General features: G+C 33.2%; 2 protein-coding genes across 2 annotated transcripts; both read right to left on the bottom strand.

Moving 5' to 3' along the window:
• Positions 1-5,940: 5,940 nt before the first annotated feature.
• On the bottom strand, positions 5,941-6,720 carry LOC137819519 (uncharacterized). Its single transcript, XM_068623398.1, has one exon. It carries the CDS (start codon positions 6,502-6,504, stop codon positions 6,121-6,123), a length of 384 nt encoding a protein of 127 aa, XP_068479499.1. The 5' UTR covers positions 6,505-6,720; the 3' UTR covers positions 5,941-6,120.
• Positions 6,721-15,783: 9,063 nt separating this feature from the next.
• Positions 15,784-18,786, bottom strand: LOC137818592 (subtilisin-like protease SBT1.4). The gene has a single exon (XM_068622113.1). It carries the CDS (start codon positions 18,648-18,650, stop codon positions 16,314-16,316), a length of 2,337 nt encoding a protein of 778 aa, XP_068478214.1. The 5' UTR covers positions 18,651-18,786; the 3' UTR covers positions 15,784-16,313.
• Between the last annotated feature and the right edge of the window lie 759 nt (positions 18,787-19,545).

Raw genomic sequence — 19,545 nt, 5'->3', positions numbered from 1 at the left:
TGTTGGAACAGGGTGGTTGAGAAAGTCCAGAGTAAACTAGCTAGGTGGAAAGGCAGGTGCTTGTCGATTGCAGGGAGGATTTGTTTGATCAAGTTTGTTCTCTCTTCAATCCCGTTATTTTTTATGTCTTTATTTAAACTGCCTTCTTTGGTGGTTGACAAGTTAGTTCAGATCCGAAGGAATTTCCTTTGGGGGTGGGGCTCTAATGGAAGGAAGATTGCTTGGGCTTCTTGGGATAAGGTGTGCGAGCCTCGAGATTTTGGAGGTCTTGGAATCATTGATCTTAGGATTTTTAACTTGGCTTTGTTAGGAAAGTGGATTTGGAGACTAGGGACGGATAGTGGAGGTTTGTGGAAAGACATCCTCGATTCTAAGTACGGAGGTTGGAGAAGTCTGAGAGAAGATAGTAGGTCTAATAGGGGTTCTCTCTGGTGGAAAGATCTGAAGGAGGTGTGGAATTCAGAGGGTTGGGGCGGAAGTTTTGAAGATGGGGTTAAGTGGAAAGTGGGGGACGGTAAGGAGATATCTTTCTGGGAGGACAATTGGTTGGGCTGCGGTAATTTGAAGGGAGTTTTTCCAAGACTTTTCTCTATAAGTTCGGCCAAAGACGCAGAAGTGGCTGAGCTTGGTTATTGGTATAATGGTGTTTGGGTGTGGAATCTGGAATGGCGTAGATCCTTTTTCGACTGGGAGAAGTCTTTGGTGGAACAGCTAGTTCAGTTATTGCAAGAGGTGAAGTTGACTTTGGCGGAGGCAGACTGTTGGGTTTGGAAGGTTGGGGAAAGTCAAACTTTCTCAGTCAACTCTGCCTATGTTCAGGTAAGGCGGGGTAGAGGAGGAGAATTTTCTCCTGAGCACAGTAAGTTGTGGAGGTGTAAAGCCTTGCCTTCTGCTTTGTTCACTGCTTGGAGGGTGGTGGAGAATAGGATTGCCTCAAGGGTTAATTTGGTAAGGCGTGGAGTGGCGGTGGAAAGTTCATTGTGTTGTTTGTGCGGGGAGGAGGAGGAGTCGTCGTGTCACTTCTTCTTTGTTTGCAGGTTTGCTTGGCGTATCTGGTGTTTGTGCTTTGAGTGGCTTGGAGTGTCGTTTGTTTTTCACAAAGACCCTAAGTCAAATTTTGCACAATTCAGGATGAGTCAGGCTTCTGTTTCGGTTAACGACGTTTGGGGTTTAATTTGGGTTGGCATTGTGAGCGAAATTTGGAATATTAGGAACTCGGTCATCTTTAAAAGTGGAGTGGCAGATGTGTCTGAGGTGTTCGCTTCAGTGCAAGTTAAGGTATAGTCTTGGATTCATGCGAAATCTCGTTTTTCTTATTTCCCGTATTCTAGTTGGGTTTTAAATCCTTTGGACTGTATGAGGTTGATTATGTAATATTGGGTAGTGTTGGTCTGGTAGCCCATTTGACAAACTGGTAGACAGGCGTTCTAATAGGAGTTATTGTTAGGTATTTATGTATAAGTATTGGACCACCCCTGAAGTGGTCCCTATTTATTTATTTTATTGCTGATAAAAAAAAATTATGGATTCCAAGCTTGAAGACTACGTAACTCAACTTCGAGATATTAAGATATATATTTATAATTGTACATCACAAAATATTTTTATTATTCGAATAATTTGGATATATATAACAACAATCATAACTCATTGAATGACAATTACTCGGTAATGAATTGTATCTTAATTATCTTTTGGATATTTTCAGTTTACGCACAATAGTTTTTAAATACATATTGATCCTATAAGAGTATTCTATCAATTCTTTTATTCACTTCAATATTTATATATTCTATAATTTTTTAGTTCTTACTGACTTTAGTGTCAAAAAAATATGCAGTAAGTGGATCTTTTCTCGGTCTTCATCAACAATCCAATGATAAATTTTATAAGATTTAAACTCGACTTCTAGAAATATCTCACCTTCTATCTAAAATGAACCACACTCTTTTTCAATAAGATTTAATATTTTTTCAAAATAAAAAATCAAATATGTCACAAAGTTAAATGAGAAAATATCAAACACTTTTTTGAAATACATATTACCATAATTATCTCATCATGGAATAGTTCTATTTGTGTTACAAGTTCCCTAGAATTCTATAAGAACATGTATGCATTTACTTAAATAATAGATAATCATCAACTCAGTGACCACTTTGTTTTTATTTTTTTTAAAGTTGTCTTATGGTTTGATACTTAAGGTTGATCACTTTTACTCTTGTCATTTTGAATCATAGATACAACAACAACAAAAGTTATCACAATATAAAATTATGATAAAAAAAACGTAACTAACATATAGATTTCTTAATATTAACAGAGCTAGCGAAGTTTAAATCAAAATAGTTTATCAGCTTCATCAATTTATCAATACCTTAACATGCAATTGAAGGTATCTCATTATCATCTTTGCATCTTTAGAGTGGTCACCAGCTAGATTACTCTTATATATCTTTTCAATCAAAATTCTAACGGTGCAGATGCAATGTGAGGACATAAGCATATTCCAATAACTAAAGCATTTTAAATATTTTTCACGTCTTCCCAACTAAATTTTCTGGGGATGACTTAGTTCAAATTGATCACTCTTCATTGGAACTCATATTTAATCAACAAATTTTTATATTAAACCTCTCTAAAACACTTTGTTGTATATAAGTTACCATAAATAAATCCAAAATATACCTTCAAACCTTGTTGATATAAGTTAGCATAGACAATTCCAAAATACCTTCAAATCTTTTTCTATGAATATTAATGTCGATTACATAAAATTTAGCACCCATATCCTTCTTTATCAAAATGATCTAGTTCCTAATTAATCGTAACACTTTTGTATCAATCATAAAAAAATAGCATCATACAACAATCACTGATAAAAAAAATAGCATCATACAACCATAAAAAGTTACAAATTGTTACACCCACTTTTTATGGATGCAATGAAAATTCCCCTGATCGGTGCATAATTAAACGATTGGATCTTCTTTATCCTAATGTAGAAAATAATCACTCTAAGTAACTACAAATTTTAACACGTAGTTATGCTAATAATTACATTGATTGTTAACACTATCTCTATTTTTAGCGTTAAATATATTGTTCTCACATATGTACTTTCGTATAAAATTGATTTTCTTTTTTTCTATTCTAATGTATTCGTAGTAGTAAGAAAACTACTAAATGTATTTTTATTAGTTTCTTTTACATTTTAATTATAGATTAAAATTTTAAAATATTTCATAATATATGTTCTATCACTTAGATGAATATTAAAATATTATAATACAATTTCCATTAAAAATTTGTTTGTCAAGAGATCATATACTATGAAAAAAAAAATTCACGTTATAATACACTATCAAAAAATATATTAAACCCCTATTTTTATTTTTAAATGTTATTTCTATACTACAACATTATTTATATCCTTATTTTATATTTTATTTTTAACTAATTTGTATATAAATATTTACAGTGATGTAAAATAAAAAATAATATAAAGATTCTATTAAAATTAAGAAAATTTATTCTATTAAAAAACGAAGGGAGTAATGTTTGGTTGGAGGCGAAAAGATTATTCTGATGCATTGTTGGTTTCGTTATGTCCACTATTAAATAGGCACTGTGCAGTGACGCATATGCTTACGATAAATTTTTCGTAATTTTCCCTATTTTTTAAGTTCTGCTTACACTATAGTACCATTGTATTGCATAAATAATAATATACTCAAATCATTGGATTGTATTACTGAAATATAAATTTGTTTTTTGTAGCGTGTTTCAGAAATAATTATGGAGGTAGGGTGTATTTGTAATACAAACTATTTTTTAATTTCTATTCTACCCTACGTCTTAATAGGTTTCATATTTTTTTTATTCATTTATTTTAAATTCTAATTAATTAAAAATTTATAATAATTTTTAAAATTTCAATTAAATTTAACTTAATTAATTTCATAACTTAAATTCAAAACACGTATAAAGAAACATATTTTTCTGAAGATATATATGGAATATCTCATTGAATTTAATGTAAATTCTCTTTTCTTGAAATCTCCTATTTTTCAAGAAATTTACCTGAAGAGAAAAAAAAAATTAATGGAATATTTATTTTTCACTTCAATCATCTCATCTATATAGGTGTTATAAAATAACTATGGTATTTTTTTTTTCTAATTGAAAGAATCATGTTATTCCCAATAATTTACCATTGTAAGACTAAAAAGAAAGTTACAAAAATATAAAATTAAGATAAATATTTCTTCATCTTATTGATTGGTTAGGAAGAACTAACAAATGTTGTCATTCTAATTGAATTCGAGGAAATTAAAATAAATAACATGAAAAAAAAATAAGAAAAGCGAAAAAAAAATCTCATATTGATGAATGTGGTACGAAGATTAAAAAGCACTATACAAATAATATTTATATCAAGTTACTAATAATTGCTTACTTAATATCATTCAATGCAAAAGTAAATTTTGTTTTGTTCAGAATTTTATCAATGAAAATAAATAAAAAATATTTTATTTTTATTTAATAAGATTAGCTAAGAGGAAAAAAAAACCTCAGGAAATAATTTTTTGTCGCTTACAATCTTTTTCAACGAACAGGGATTATGCTGGTGTAACAGATTACATATAATAAACCATTTAATAAGCCACAGGAAAAACTATTTAATATTTTTTATTTTCACTGTTTATATTATAGTCACGTACTTTTCTAATATATTTTTAAATTTTAAATTATTGATCGAAATATATTATGTTTTTCAATTCTTATTAAACGAACTTTACCAATATTTTAAGAAATTTCGTAAAATTAAGTTTTAAAACTTAATTTATAGTAAACATTAAATTAAAATTTATTCCTAACACACTAATGTTGTAAAAATAACATTTCTATTATTTGTTGAGTCTGGCATACTTATTTTGTTGAAGTCACCACAATATTTTTTTCTGAATCCCACATTTCTTTATAGTATCTGACAATAATTATCAAAATGATATATCGATTTTCAGTAAAAATATTAATAAAATAGACCATAAGTTTATTGTTTTACTTCTCTGTCCAATGTGGCAAACAAAGCCTAAGCAAATCGCATTTGGCTTTATTGGAATTTTTAAATTAAGTGCCATGTTTCTTCCCAAATATGTTATTTTCCATGGTCAAAGAGAATAAGTTGAACAACACACACATCGCATTCCACCATTTATTTTTTGGAGAATAATTATTACGTTAACACACGACTTCTGAAACATTATTGATTGTTGCAACAATGCTGGAGCCAATATTCATACGCATCAAATTTTCCAAAATTATAATGTAGATAAAAAAAATTGTTCCTCGATATAGGATGAGTTAGTCATTTAATTTCCGTCACCAATTGACAACACATTTAAGATACTTAATAAATGACAATAACAACAATTATAAAATTTTTTTACGAATTATGATCATGGTTCACAGGTGACATCTTCGAGAGATCAGTTAAACACTGAGTAAGTGAAAGATATTAAAGATATTATCCAATTATACCAATATAGCAATATATGAATATGAGATCATGCTATAAATCAGTTAACAACTGATATTTGATACATCTGGCCCATCACAATAAGGGCTTATAACCAAACACTATAAATAAACCTTTCATAGAGGTGTAAGGTATGTTTTTATCAGTTTTATAAATATACACTCTTTACATATATAGAGTACTTGATCATCAGAATACCTTTTTCAGGTCAACTCCAACCGGGCACCAACAAAGATGATTAATCTCTTATGGATATTGTTAATTTCCATAGAAACAAACTTGAACATGATCACCTCATGATGATGATGAGGGAACCCAACTGTTTTATATTCCCTTTATATAACTCTTGCACAAGTTTGTAAAAATAAAACCATAATTAAAAAGAGGAAGAAGAAAAAGAAGAAGAAAGGAGGTTTTTTTTTTCAAGAATAATACAAATGGAAGGATGCAAATACAAGGAACTTGGGCTTCCTTATACTTTGTCTTCCAATATAAATACATATAAATATGATAAAAGAAAATAGAGAGAAAGGTTAAAAGGGAAATAAAAAGAGAAATAAATTAAAAAAAAAAGAACTTTACATGAAGATGGTTCGAGGGCGATCTGATCCAAGACGAGAAGGGTAGGTAGATAAGTTAACCCCAACGGGAATTGCAAAAGTGCTATCCATGAAAAGACGTTGGTGAAAGGTTTCAATGGTGGACCCAGCTTCGACAAGATCCTTAACAAGGTTTCGGTAGTGTTCCTTGAGCCTCTTCAACATGCGAACATATTGCAACTTGAGCCACCTTAAACGCATCTTTCGAAACATCTTAAAAAGCCCGAAAATTCGGCGGCGTGGCTTCTTGGCGCCCAGCCGCACAGTCTGCACCTTCCGGCGGCGGAGGATGGGGATCCTCCGGCGGGGCTGCCACGGCAACAAGGAGGGTTGGTGATCGAGGGCCATGGCAAGAGCGAGCATGAAGAAGAAGAAGAAGAGAGGGAGAGAAAGTTAGAGTTTTTACCGAAAGGTGTGCGTTTTGTTGGTTATAAATGGGAATGGGAAGCATAAAAATTGTAGTAAGTTTTGATGTGAGTGACATTGATAGACACAAGGGTTGACTTAAAATAATAGCAACGCATCTTTGGGGAAACGCAAGTTATTCATCAAACTGCTTCTTTTGTAACTTCAACTAAAAAAAATACATATTTTATTTGAATAGCTAGAAATGAAAAAAAACTAGATTGTTTTTCACTTATTTATGCTGGATGGAAATTGTTCCACACAATGAAATTGAGATCTCAATCTGGAATATTTATAAGTGTAGTCAATAATACGTAAATTCTTAATTATTATATAATTTATCTTTTTTTCCGTGTATTTTTTTAATATATATTAAAATCTCTGTCTTAATTACTTTTTTTTATTTGATTTTGTTATTGGTCTGTTTCATTAAATGTTATGTCCTTATTTTTTTTATATTCTATAGTTTTTTTTTTATTTGTGTTGATATGATATTAATGTTCTTAAATATGAATATCGTCAGATGATCACTTGTAAACAATATCGAATTAGGTTATGACACTACAATCTCTTAGTTTCAGACATAAATTAATGAAATTAAACTGAAGTTCAAATTCAGTAATTATGATAACTAACTATGAATTTTTCAATTAGACTTAATTCGTGACATTAAAAATTAATATTAATATAGAAAGGAGATTTAGAAATTATTATATTGATTTGTTTGTGTTGATAGTGATGTCAAAAAAAAAGTATTGTGAATTTCGTATTAGAAGTTTTTGTGTTGAAATATAATAGTTTTGTTAGATACATGATATATTAAATTGCTCAAAAATAGAATTTTTTAAATCATATTTGTATATAATTGATTATAACTTGTAACATAATCAGTTATAATTAATTATGATATAATAATAACTAATCAAAAATAAATTTATTAAGAATAAATTAAATGAAAAATATTTTTCATTATTTTTACTCTTTTTTTATTTAAAAAATTTATTTTTTTACTTTATTTTTTTCACTCCTCCATTTTCTTTCGGATTCTGCAAACAAAGTCTTAAATAAAAGGGAAAAAAAAGTGAAATAAAATAAAGGAAGCTATATAAAGATATTTTTTTTTAATATGAAACTATTTTACAACTTTTAAATCTATTTATATTATAGTTTTGAAAAAAAGGAAAAAAATAGATCTTTTCCCGGAGAAGTTTTTAGTGAGTATCACAAAAATATCTTATTTTTCTTTCTTTTTTTCTAACGTACATTATGAAAATTTAGTTTAGTATTTTAATTTCAATCCTACCCAGACAAATATGTTATAAAGGAAAAATGAAAATATTTGAGTAAAAAAAAATAGTGATCACACAAACTTCTAGTGTGTATAAATAAATGCATACAATTTATAATGTTTGAAAACAGCATTTGTCTTTATTATCATTTTCTGTTGTAACATTTTTATTTATTTTAATGTACAGGTTTGGGAGAAGATCGAGGTTGATGATTGAGTGTAAGTTTAATAATGAATTAGGGTAATGCAAGTCATTAATTTAAGTAATTATAATATTAATTAGTGTGGCATCAACGAATAATGGCCTGCAGGAATTGCCATGTTGCTATAAACAAAAATTGATAAAAAAAATAAATTAAGTTGTGCTATTTTAAGATTAGGACGAAAAAACTTTGATAATTATTTATAATAATATGCTTATAAATGCTTTGGTCGTGCATGGGCTTGCAGAGGTCATTTTCAAAGGTCCCATAATTGATTTTTTTTAATCTTATATAAGCCAATCGTTATTATTAACTACTTTAAACAAAGCTTTACTTACGTATCTGCTTAAAATTAAGCTTTTATTTATAGAAGATGATAATGTTTTATTAAGTGATTACGAGTATGCTATTGATAAATGATATTGATTGTGTTTATAATGTATTACTGCTATCACTATTGTACAAAAATAGAAAAAAATATACATTAGAGAACATATTATTATTATTATTTTTTAAATGGTACAAAAGATTAAAAAGTTAACTGAAATAGGATTGATGGTGATGCAATGAGGATATTATGGCAAAAACTTAGTGATGAACAAAACTTATAGATACTCTGATTCAGAAACCCTAAAAGAATATAAAAAGTGTTATTGGTGAGAATTACAGTAAGAATGAAAAGTTGGAAGGGGGATTATTAATGAAAGGGAGTGAAGAAGAAAGTGGTGGTTGTGATTTTTGAAGATGATTTTTGAAGATGATCATAAAAAGGGTTTGCTTGTAAAGGTAGGATTGCTGGTTTTGGAGGGTGGGCATGGGAGCAGCAGAGAAAGGCATTGGCCTTTTGGGTTTTGGAATTTGGAGTACAGTCCACATGGCCACTGGTTTTTGTTGCGTGTAACAGTTTGTATAAACACAAGCAGGTGGCGTGCATGGCCTTGTCACATGGATGGACGTGGCTTCCCACGCAGAACATGTTTTTTTTTTTCTTAATTAAGTTAGTGATTTATTTCAGTACTTTTAATTCAACTTTTATTAAAAATTGTTTTAAATATTTTTTATTAAGTATTATATAATTTGATTTTTATTATTACAGATTTTTATTATTTTTCTTTTCTAACTTATTGATGAAAATATTTATTTTCTTTCTGTATTGGTGGACCGAGTGAGATATATGTCACTCAATATTGTTGACCGACCAACCGAGTGATCCACCACATTAAAGAACAAATTGACAATAAATTACAAGTAAAGAAATATCCTATATATCTAGGTTACACCCCACCAAATCTAAGTGACCTCTTGAAAAATCAGCTAGCATTGACTTATTGAAGATATGCGTCTGAGATGATCCATGAATCAAATAGTTAATTACCAAACATTATAAATAAGTCTTCTACAAAGGAGTAAGGTATGTTTTTCAGATTTACATCATACACTCTTAATATAGAGTACTTACTTGGTTGTTGGAGAATCTTTTCCAGGTTTACTCTCAATTGAGCATTAAGGAGTTGAAGTGTTGAATCCTGAAGGAGTGGAAGAGTTGGAGAATAAGGGAGCACGATCGAGGACACGATTATCGAGTGACTGACACTGATAAAAATTGTTACAGTCAATCTCAAGTACTATATATCAAGGCTCACTTTGTCTATACAAGTAGAATTGGCGTCCACTATGGGGTCGAGATAGAATTACAACAAGCAACAATAGTTTCGACAAGACAGATGGCGAATGAAAAGATTTTAGAGGCATATCAGATTGCTAAGTTCCAGACTCTACAGAAAAAGATGGAAGAAATATGCCAAAAGAACAAAGAGGAGGTGACCCTTAGCCAGAAGAATGAAAAGGAGATGCAAGTCCTTAAGGAACAGTACAAAGAGATGAAGCGACAAGTAGTCGGTCCTACATAGGAGTCGGGCGTAGACAACAAAGGCAACCTTCTCCTTTGATAAGCGAGCACACATAGAACCAAGAGAGAACAGTTACAACCTAAACTTAGACTTATCAATCTTCCAGATTGCACACCGAGCGCACTCACATCATAGAAGATGATCTGAATGGAAATCCCTTCACATGAAATTATGGAAGCACAACTCCCTCCCAACTGGAACGAATTGAATGTCAATCGGTATGACAATACCACAGATCCGGACGAGCACATTGATGTGTATAAGACAAAGATGACCATCTACACATCAGATAAACCAGTATGGTGTTGAGTGTTCCTCACCTTGCTGAAAGGAGGAGCACTTAGTTGGTTCGTAAGACTTCCATCTGACTCGGTGGATAGCTTCAAAACTCTATTAACCAAATTCGACACTCAATTTGCAACGAGTCAACCGCATCATCTTACATCAATAACTTTTGTCAATAAATGACAAGAGAAAGGTGAATCACTTTGAGCATTCATAGCGAAATTTAACAAGTTATCCTTGAATACCAAGAACCTCAATCTAGAGGTGGTCATACATCACTTGGTCACAACACTTCGATCAGGCTCGTTTGCTGAAATTCTATGTAAGTAACCAATACAAAACTTAGACGAACAGAGACAACGAACGACTAAGTTAATGTAATTGGAAGAAGTGCGTGATTATTGCAATAATTTTCTAGCGGATACTAGTGGAGGTAAAGGAAAAGAAAATGATCGAGGTGACAAACATGCGCCTGGACAATTCGACAAGTACAAAGAAAATCAAGGCGAGGTTTCACAATTATACCCAATTGAATGCTGATAGAAGGAAATCATGGACGAAACATTGAATGCCGATCCCATCCCGACACTCAAAAATTTACAAAACTCAAAGGGTACAAATATGTCCATGCAATGTTGATACCATCACAAATTTGGCCATACAATCGAAGAATGTCAAACATTAAAAGACAAGATTGAAGAGCTCATTCAAGTTGACCTTTTTGCGCAAATTCGTCCAAGGTATGAACAAGAATTCTCATAGATCCCCATAGAGGGAGAAGTACCCTCGAAGGGATGAACAAGGGAAATCTTACTCTTGGTGTTATCATGACGATGATCTATGCCCAACAAAGCAACAACGAAGGAGCGAAACCCCTAAGTAGGTCGATCCTTCAAGAAGAAGCGGTCATGAGGTGATTAACACAATTGCTAAAGGATTTGCACATGGAGGGTGTTCGAGTTTTGTTCGTAAGAAACATCTACGGGCTATTCAATCAGTGCACTCGATCACAATTAGAGACCGACCAAGAATACCCTTAATACTCTTCACTGATGATGACTTCATAGCTATTGACTCTGTCTAGGACAACCTCATAGTCATCACCATCGAATCGAAAACTTCGCATCACCAAGACCTTTGTGGATCAAGGGAGTTCGGTCGACATTCTGTATTGGAAAACCTGAAAAAAATGAGGATCTCAGAAACAGATATCCAACCATATGATTACCAGACAGTAGATTGTTTTAGTGAACGAGTGGATACGCGAGGGCATATTAATTTATATACCACCTTTGGTGAGGGTAGGTACCTCTGTAGAACCATTAAAATAAGGCATCTACTTGTAAACGCCAACACCTTATATTTTGCTTAGGCAATCGTCCATAAAATTTCTTAGAGCAATAGCTTCAACTCCACATCTCGCCATGAAGTTTCCATTTGCTTCGGGCAACATAGTCATACTACATATGGATCAAAAGGCAGCACGAGAGTGCTATGTTGTCTGCTTAAAGGACGAACCAACAAACCAACCATGTCACAGAGAGTCACCACGGGGACGATCCCGTGATCAATAAAGAGAACAATCACAAAGATCGTGAGGGACAAACAGAGACTAGTTCCGAGAATCGAGAACTCTCAGGAAGGAGCACATGGTTGCTTTAGTAGATCTGGATCCTAGACTGAATGATGCTTGTTCGAGTCGGTCAAAGACCTATGCCCAATACCCTTACAAGATGATGCACATTCAACACATATGGGGACATCGCAAACGCTGACCGACAGCATAATGGTAAGTCAAACACTTATCGGAAATGTTGACTTATTTTCTTATACCACCTCTGACATGTCAGGGGTAACTCTGGATATTATTACACATGGTCTCTCAATGTATAAATGGGCACGACCGATCGCCCAGAAGAAGAGAAAGATAGGCAAAGAGAAGCGCGATGCCGCACAGAATGAAACCGACAAGCTCTTGAAAGTCGATTTCATCAGAAAAGCACAATATACCACATGGCTGAAAAATATGGTTATGGTGAAAAAATGTAATGGTAAATGGAGAATGTGCACCTATTATACCGATCTCAACAAAACTTGTTTGAAGGATGCTTACCCTTTGTCAAGCATCGATCGTCTCGTTGATGGGGTAGGCGATCACCACATTTTGAGTTTCTTAGATGCATAATCCGGATATAATCATTTGCAAATGCATCTAAGGGATAAGGAAAAGATTGCCTTCGTGACCGATTGTGATAACTTCTACTATGAAGTCATGCCATTTGGCCTAAAGAATGTCGGAGCAACCTACCAATGACTGATGGATCAAATCTTCAAGGGAATGCTTGATCGAAACGATGAGGTTTATGTCGACGACATAGTCATGAAATTTGATTCGTGCATCCAACACATTCAAGATCTCAAGAAAGTTTTCAAAGCTATCAAATATCATGGTATGCGACTCAATCTCGACAATTGTGCATTCGAGGTAGAATATGATAAAATTTTGGACTTCATGCTCACTCACCGTGTCATCGAAACAAACCATAAAAATGTAGGACTATCATTGAAATGCGAAATCCTGAAAATATAAAGGAAATTCAGAAGTTGATCGGCCGATTAACGACCTTATCCATATTTATGCCTAAATTGGCAGAAAAAACAAAGTCCATCTTCCAACTCTTACGAAAATCACCTATTTATAGTGCTAGTTATTGGACTTTATCAATTTTATTGAACTTTTTGTTTTATACTTTATATTTACTAAATATATTCTTAATATTTTGGACTTATCCAATTGAATTTGCTATGTATTAAAACTTTTTTATTCTTTCATCTTATTTTTTATAATTGTATTTGACTTTTATGAGATAACGACCCGTCAATTTTTCGGTCAAGACCTTCAAATATCATTTAATTAGTTTTCTTAAACAATATAACAATGTAACACTGATAATATAAATGAATAAAAAGAAAAAAGAAATCTATGAGATGTATATATGTATAATAAAAAAAAAATAAAATAAGTATAGTTTTAATCAAGTTTCATCGCAATTTTTTATCTTAATTTACTAAAAAAGTACAACTTACTTTTTAGAATTGCTTATAGAATTAAAAACTAAAATCTCATCTTGATAAGAGATAGAGATAATTTTTTTTATTATATATGTAAATGTAAATCTTATTTTACAAATTGTATTTATTAAATTAAATAAAATTTAAAATATAATTATTAGTATAAGTTGTTTTGCGTGTAATATTGATCTTCAAGTGGTTGTGGTTGTTTCACAGATAAGTAATAAAAAACTGTATACTGTTAACGGAAGTTTAAACCCTAAACCTTTAAAAATATTATTAGAGTGAATAATATAATTTTTTTATATTATTCTTATTCATTTAGATAATATTTGTTAGACATTTAATATTCTCGTAAAAAAAGGTTTTATACTTTATCTAAACCTCCTCTAGAATCTATATCAAAATCTATATATGTATAGTTGTTGCATATTTAAATCTTATATATATATAATATGTTAGAATTTTCTTTTTCTCTTCATGTATGTTGTGAAATTATCAATGACATGTTTTTATGATATACTTGTTAAAAAATGTTATCTTGGTGACTGAACATAAAATCAATCCCTTTATTAAGTTCAAAAGAAATGAATATTAATGACGGAATTAAGATTCCTTTAATCTAAAAATAAAAAAATTAGCATGAATATATATTGTGTGTTATGTTTGATAAAGTTTAACCCTCGGAATATTTTTATGGTTTGAAAGACAAATTGTTTTAAGTTATATTTTAATTCAAACGATTATATCTTTTACTTTAATTTTGTTTTGCTTTATTTTTAACACAAAATCAAATAAAAGTTTATGTTGTTGTATTGTTTTCTTATTATATTTAGCGATATATATACAAATTTTGCCCGCTCTAGTTAATATTAATGATATCTAGACAAATTCATTCAAGTATAATGTCATAAACTTATTTTAGTCATTAATCATTAATTTATATTATTATAATACTAGCGGGAACACAGGCACTCACGTGCCTGTGTATCCGTATTTTTTATTTTTACTATTTATATATTCATATATTTCAAGTATTTTATTAAATTTATTTCTCTCTCAGACTCTCTCTATGCAGTTAATTTTTAAAATAAATTATCTCTTTCGATTCATAACTACTCCTCCACCTCTCTTTCAATCCATAATTGTTCCTCCACATCTCTTTCAATTCAAAACCGTTTTTCCACTTCTCTTTCAATTCAAAACCGCCCATAAGAAAGGGCACAATGACCATAATATAATAATAAAATTAAATATTAATATAACGATAAAATGAGAAAAAAATTAAGAGCAGTTAAGAGGGGAATAAGAAATGACACAATGACCATAATACCATAATAAAATTAAATATAAATATAAGGATAAAATAAGAAAAAAAATTAAGAGCAGTTAAGAAGGAAATCCCCTTTATATATAGGTATAGATAATTGTAAAAAAGTTTTTCATTTTTATAAGATAGTTAAATTATTATTTTCCTATTATTAGGTAAGTTTATTCTTCAACTTCGGGATAATTTGGTACGCCAATGAGTTAACAACCCACACCCTTAATTTTATACTTTATAAATAAAAAATTAATAAAAATATAACCTACACATCATCTTATTCATTAGATTATAATTTATAACTGTACCAGCCTCCAGTTGCTTTTGAACTGCAGGGTTCATTTTAGTGAAAATCCAATTCCTTATGCTTAAGATTGTACACACTTTAACAGATTTTTAAGGCAACTGAAACCTAAGATTTTTAGTTTTACTTTTTAAATTGTTTGTAAAATAACCAGATGTTTAGGATAATAGTTTAAATTTGTAAAATACCTTCTCTAAAACAAGCTATTTTCTTAAATCTGGAAATTTGTAATTTATAATTATTCTTCAAAAGCTTTTTTTCCCTTTCTCATCTTCATACGCACTCTTTTTTCTCATATAAGAGCTTTTTTCATCCAAACAAAATTAAGTATTTTCAAATCGCTTATTGGCAAACTTATCTAAAAAAAATTGATTTTGATTATAATTATAATCGATTATTGAAATAAACTCACTTTGGATAACATCTTAACGTCTCTTGAACAACAAATTTTAGCATAACTTGTAAATTTATTTGGCCCTCCTTTTCTAAGATCTCTGTCACTGATTACAAGACAATTTTTAAAAATCACAAAACAGTATATGCATATGTGGTTCTACTACATAAAGAATTTAGTATACATTGATGAATCGACAGCAAATAATCAGATTTTGGATTAAACTTAGATAGCTTGGTCTTTGTTGATTTGAAAGGTTATCATAGCACACAAATCATTGCATGTTCATAACTGGGAACATCTTCTTGGAGGACAGTGCATAGTTTGTAATGCAAAATGATGTGTAATTGCTACTTTTATCATTATGAACATGCATGTTCATGGAGTTTTCAAGTATAGTATATATAACTAGTTATATAATGATACGTATCCTGATAAATATGCAGAAGCACGACAATAATCCAAATCACATCGACAAATATCATACTTTGTCATCGACTACTTCAATGTTGTCCCCAGTACACTTGCATGAAACTGCATACTGTAAAAGTATTTTGTAGTTTCTACAACAGGGCAATAATAAGCTTACAGAAAATTACAAAGACTCTTAACTTAATAAATCCATAACCTGTGAATGATGTAAATGGATGATTATGAGAATCCATGGCCCCATCAGACAAGCCACAAAAAAAGGCATGACAAATTCAAAGTGTCCTAGGTTTTTTCAGCAAAGCCAGAGGGTGCAATGCTGCCATATACATCTCGTTCAGCACGACCCCACCTCAACACCAAATTACAACAATCTGAACTGAACCAACCATGTTACAAATCACATCTCATTCCCCTGTCTTACTTCATCCCCGTAAATTATTGGAATTCCTTCACCAACCACTTCAAAGTCGTTATTTGCAGCTTGTACAATAAAAAAAGGAGAAAAAACTAGAACGATACTAAATCCATAACCTGGGAATGTGTCTCCATAGCCACTCAAAGGGATGATGAGGAATCACCACTCCATCTAACAGCAATTGGACTCCTCACAACGTGACTTCCATCAGTCCATTCAATTGACCCAAAGCTGTCAGAAGTAGCGGGCGTAACTCTGCTAAACGCAACCTCAAATGCCTGTGTCTTGTTTTCACCACTGAACACAAGTGTGTTGGGAGCCACAGTAACATCAACACCAGGTGGAGCATTCACTTTCACAGTGTAAACAGCATCAACAACACTTCCCACATTAGTAACAACCCTTTTGTACTTAACCAAATCACTTCCCCTACCCAACTCCACAGAGAAAGAAGGGTAATTCAAATCACCCGGACTAGCCAATCTCCCAGTCCTACCCACTTTCCCTTCACAAGGGTTTGCAGCAGCAGGCTCTCTAGTGAAAACCGCAATCTGATTAGCATCATACCCAATTGAGCACAAAAACGCCAAATAGTCATTAATATCAGAATCATAAACCAAGCCAGGGTTAAGAGCCCTATTGGGATCAACATGACCAGCCCCATGAGTAAACGGATTTGACTCCTTTCCAGTTCCAAGATCCTTAATATTCCCTCCAGAATTGTCCACATTATAAGCAGTTGTCATCAAAGCAGACTTAATAGCCGCAGGTGACCACTCAGGATATGCTTTCCTAAGCAATGCAGCAATGCCACTGGCATGAGGACAAGACATAGAAGTCCCTGAAATAATGTTAAACTCAACCCTCCTAGGATCAATGTCCAAATCCGTAGGTCCCACTCTCCCAGTCCACCCTGCCAAAATGTTAACACCAGGAGCAATGACATCAGGTTTAAGAATCTCCGAAGTGAGATGGTTGGGTCCACGGCTAGAAAATGAAGCAACTTGAGGAGCAGAAGGAGATCCCCCAATCACAGTTCCTTTAAACTCAATAGTCGCAGTTGGGTACTGACTCAACCTTATATACTTCTTGATCTCATCCCCTGCAATTTGACCCACCATGGTAGCTGCCAAAAGATGTGCATCAGCAAGAAGCTCTTCACCACTCTCGGCAGTGTTAGCCATAATCATTCCCAACCCACCAGCAAGCTTCACTGCACTCCCCTTCTCAACCCTTGCATTCCCACCCCTATCGCAAACAACAATCTTCCCTTGCACTTTAGAAGCTTCCAGAGACCCCAGGTAACAGTACCTGTTCCCACAATCTTTAGCATAAACCAATCGAAGCTGAAAATCAGGTAAACTTTCACCGTAATACAAAGACACCCCACCAAAAACCCTTCCATCTCCGAGAATAACATCAGCAGGAAACTCTCGATCGATGGTGGAAGCTCCAACAGTTAAAATCCACGGTGCAATGTTCACAGCAGTGAAGGGACCAGGCCCTGAGTTCCCAGCGGAACACGAAACCAGAACATTGTGACGAGCAGCGCCGAAAGCTCCCAAAGCGATCGAATCACGGAAATACTGCGGCGCGTAACCTGAGGAGCCGACGGAGAGTGAAATCACGTGAACTCCATCCGCGACAGCCTCGTCCATGGCGGCAAGGATGTCGGAATCGAAGCAACCGTATTTCCAGCAGATCTTGTAAGCGGCGATTCTGGCTTTCGTGGCCATTCCTCTGGCTTCGCCTTGAGCGTAGTGAAACAAACTTGCGTTGGAAACGACACCGCCTGCGGCGGTGGAAGAGGTGTGCGTGCCGTGGCCTTCGGTGTCTCGCGGAGACTTCGATTCGGCGGATTCATCGATTGGTCCATCGAGGTAGGCTTCGTAGCCTTTGTAAAAGGCTTTGGCGCCGATGATCTTTCTATTGCAGGAGGACGCGGGGAAGTCGCGTGAGACTTCGCAAGATCCTTTCCACGTGGAGGGAACCGGAGAGAGGTTGTCGTCGGAGAAGCTCCTCAGTTCCGGCCATATTCCGGTGTCCAATACGCCGACGATGACGTCGTCCGCGTAGTCGGAGTTGGGCCAGAGGCCGAAGGATTCGGCGAGGCCGAGGAAGCGCGGGGTGTGTGTGGTGTGGGGGTGGCGGACCTGGTCGGGCTCAACGGCGAGGACGGCGGGGTGACGGCGGAGGTGAGAGAGCTGTGAGGGCGTGATACGGACGGAGAAGCCGGCGGCGGCGGCGGAGTAGGTGTAGAGGAGGGTGGCTGGGTGGGAGGAGGGAGGGAGAGAGTGGAGGATGGAAGTGTACCAGTTGTGGTGTGTGGAGAAAAGCGTGGGCTTCTGCGATTGCGCCACGTGGACTATGTAGGTTCGTGGAGCGTCCGATGAGGATGAGACAGAATCAAGAACAGAGAGAAATATAAGAAAGTGGAAGAATAGGAGAGAGAATGAAGAGGTAAGAGAAGAAGCCATTGTGTGTTCCTTCAGAATAGGAGCAGAGTTGGTTTAATAAGGTTGTTGTGTCACATGGCTATGGGTTCGTTTTTTTGGTTGTGTTTCCGTTGGTGAACACGCAATATTACTATGCCATGTATTTAAACTAAAAATAAGGGAAGGTGAAGAGTTGCAACATATTAAATTAATAATAATTGGATAATTAGGGTATGGGTGATAGTGGGCCCACCCAAGGACTGCCCAATAATTGAAGGACGCATGGCTCTTCCAGGGTTGCTCATTTAGACGTTTTGTTATGAATTATCAAATCCTCTTTTGTCTTTTAGTCCAAAAATATTCTACACACAAATTATGGGTAGGGCTCCATCTCTATATATCTCTATAAATATATATATTATATTATGATATGACACAGATATTAGTGTTTGGATTTGCGTAACAAATTGGTAGTAGTTGGCAAGGACGTATCTCTTATGATTTTTCTTTTGTTAATTTTTTAACATTTTTGTAAAATAAATAAAAAAATGTTTAAACTACTAACACCTTTTTAATTGATAACATTTTGATTTAATTTTAAAAGATTATCTTAACATAAAAAAATCGCTGTTAAATTTTAAAGGTTTTCTTTTACAATTAAGCTCTTGTGTTTTGAATTTTAATATATTTTTATTATAAAAATTTACAAGATTTTAAAAACCTTTATACTATTATAAAATTGGAAAAAATGTATTAATTTTTAGAAAACATTTAAAATTATAAAAGAAAATTAAAAATAGTAAAAAATTGTAAGATTTTGATAAAATAAAATAAATGTATAATCTTTTAATATTAGCTAATTCTAATTTTGTGTACTTGTGTACTAGTGTTTTATGCATTAATATTTTTTCCTAACCTTCAACAAAGTCAAATACAC

This window comes from Phaseolus vulgaris, chromosome 10 (assembly GCF_000499845.2).
Source record: "Phaseolus vulgaris cultivar G19833 chromosome 10, P. vulgaris v2.0, whole genome shotgun sequence".
NCBI classification, from domain to species: Eukaryota; Viridiplantae; Streptophyta; class Magnoliopsida; order Fabales; family Fabaceae; genus Phaseolus; species Phaseolus vulgaris.
This window is presented reverse-complemented; position numbering and strand designations above follow the sequence as displayed.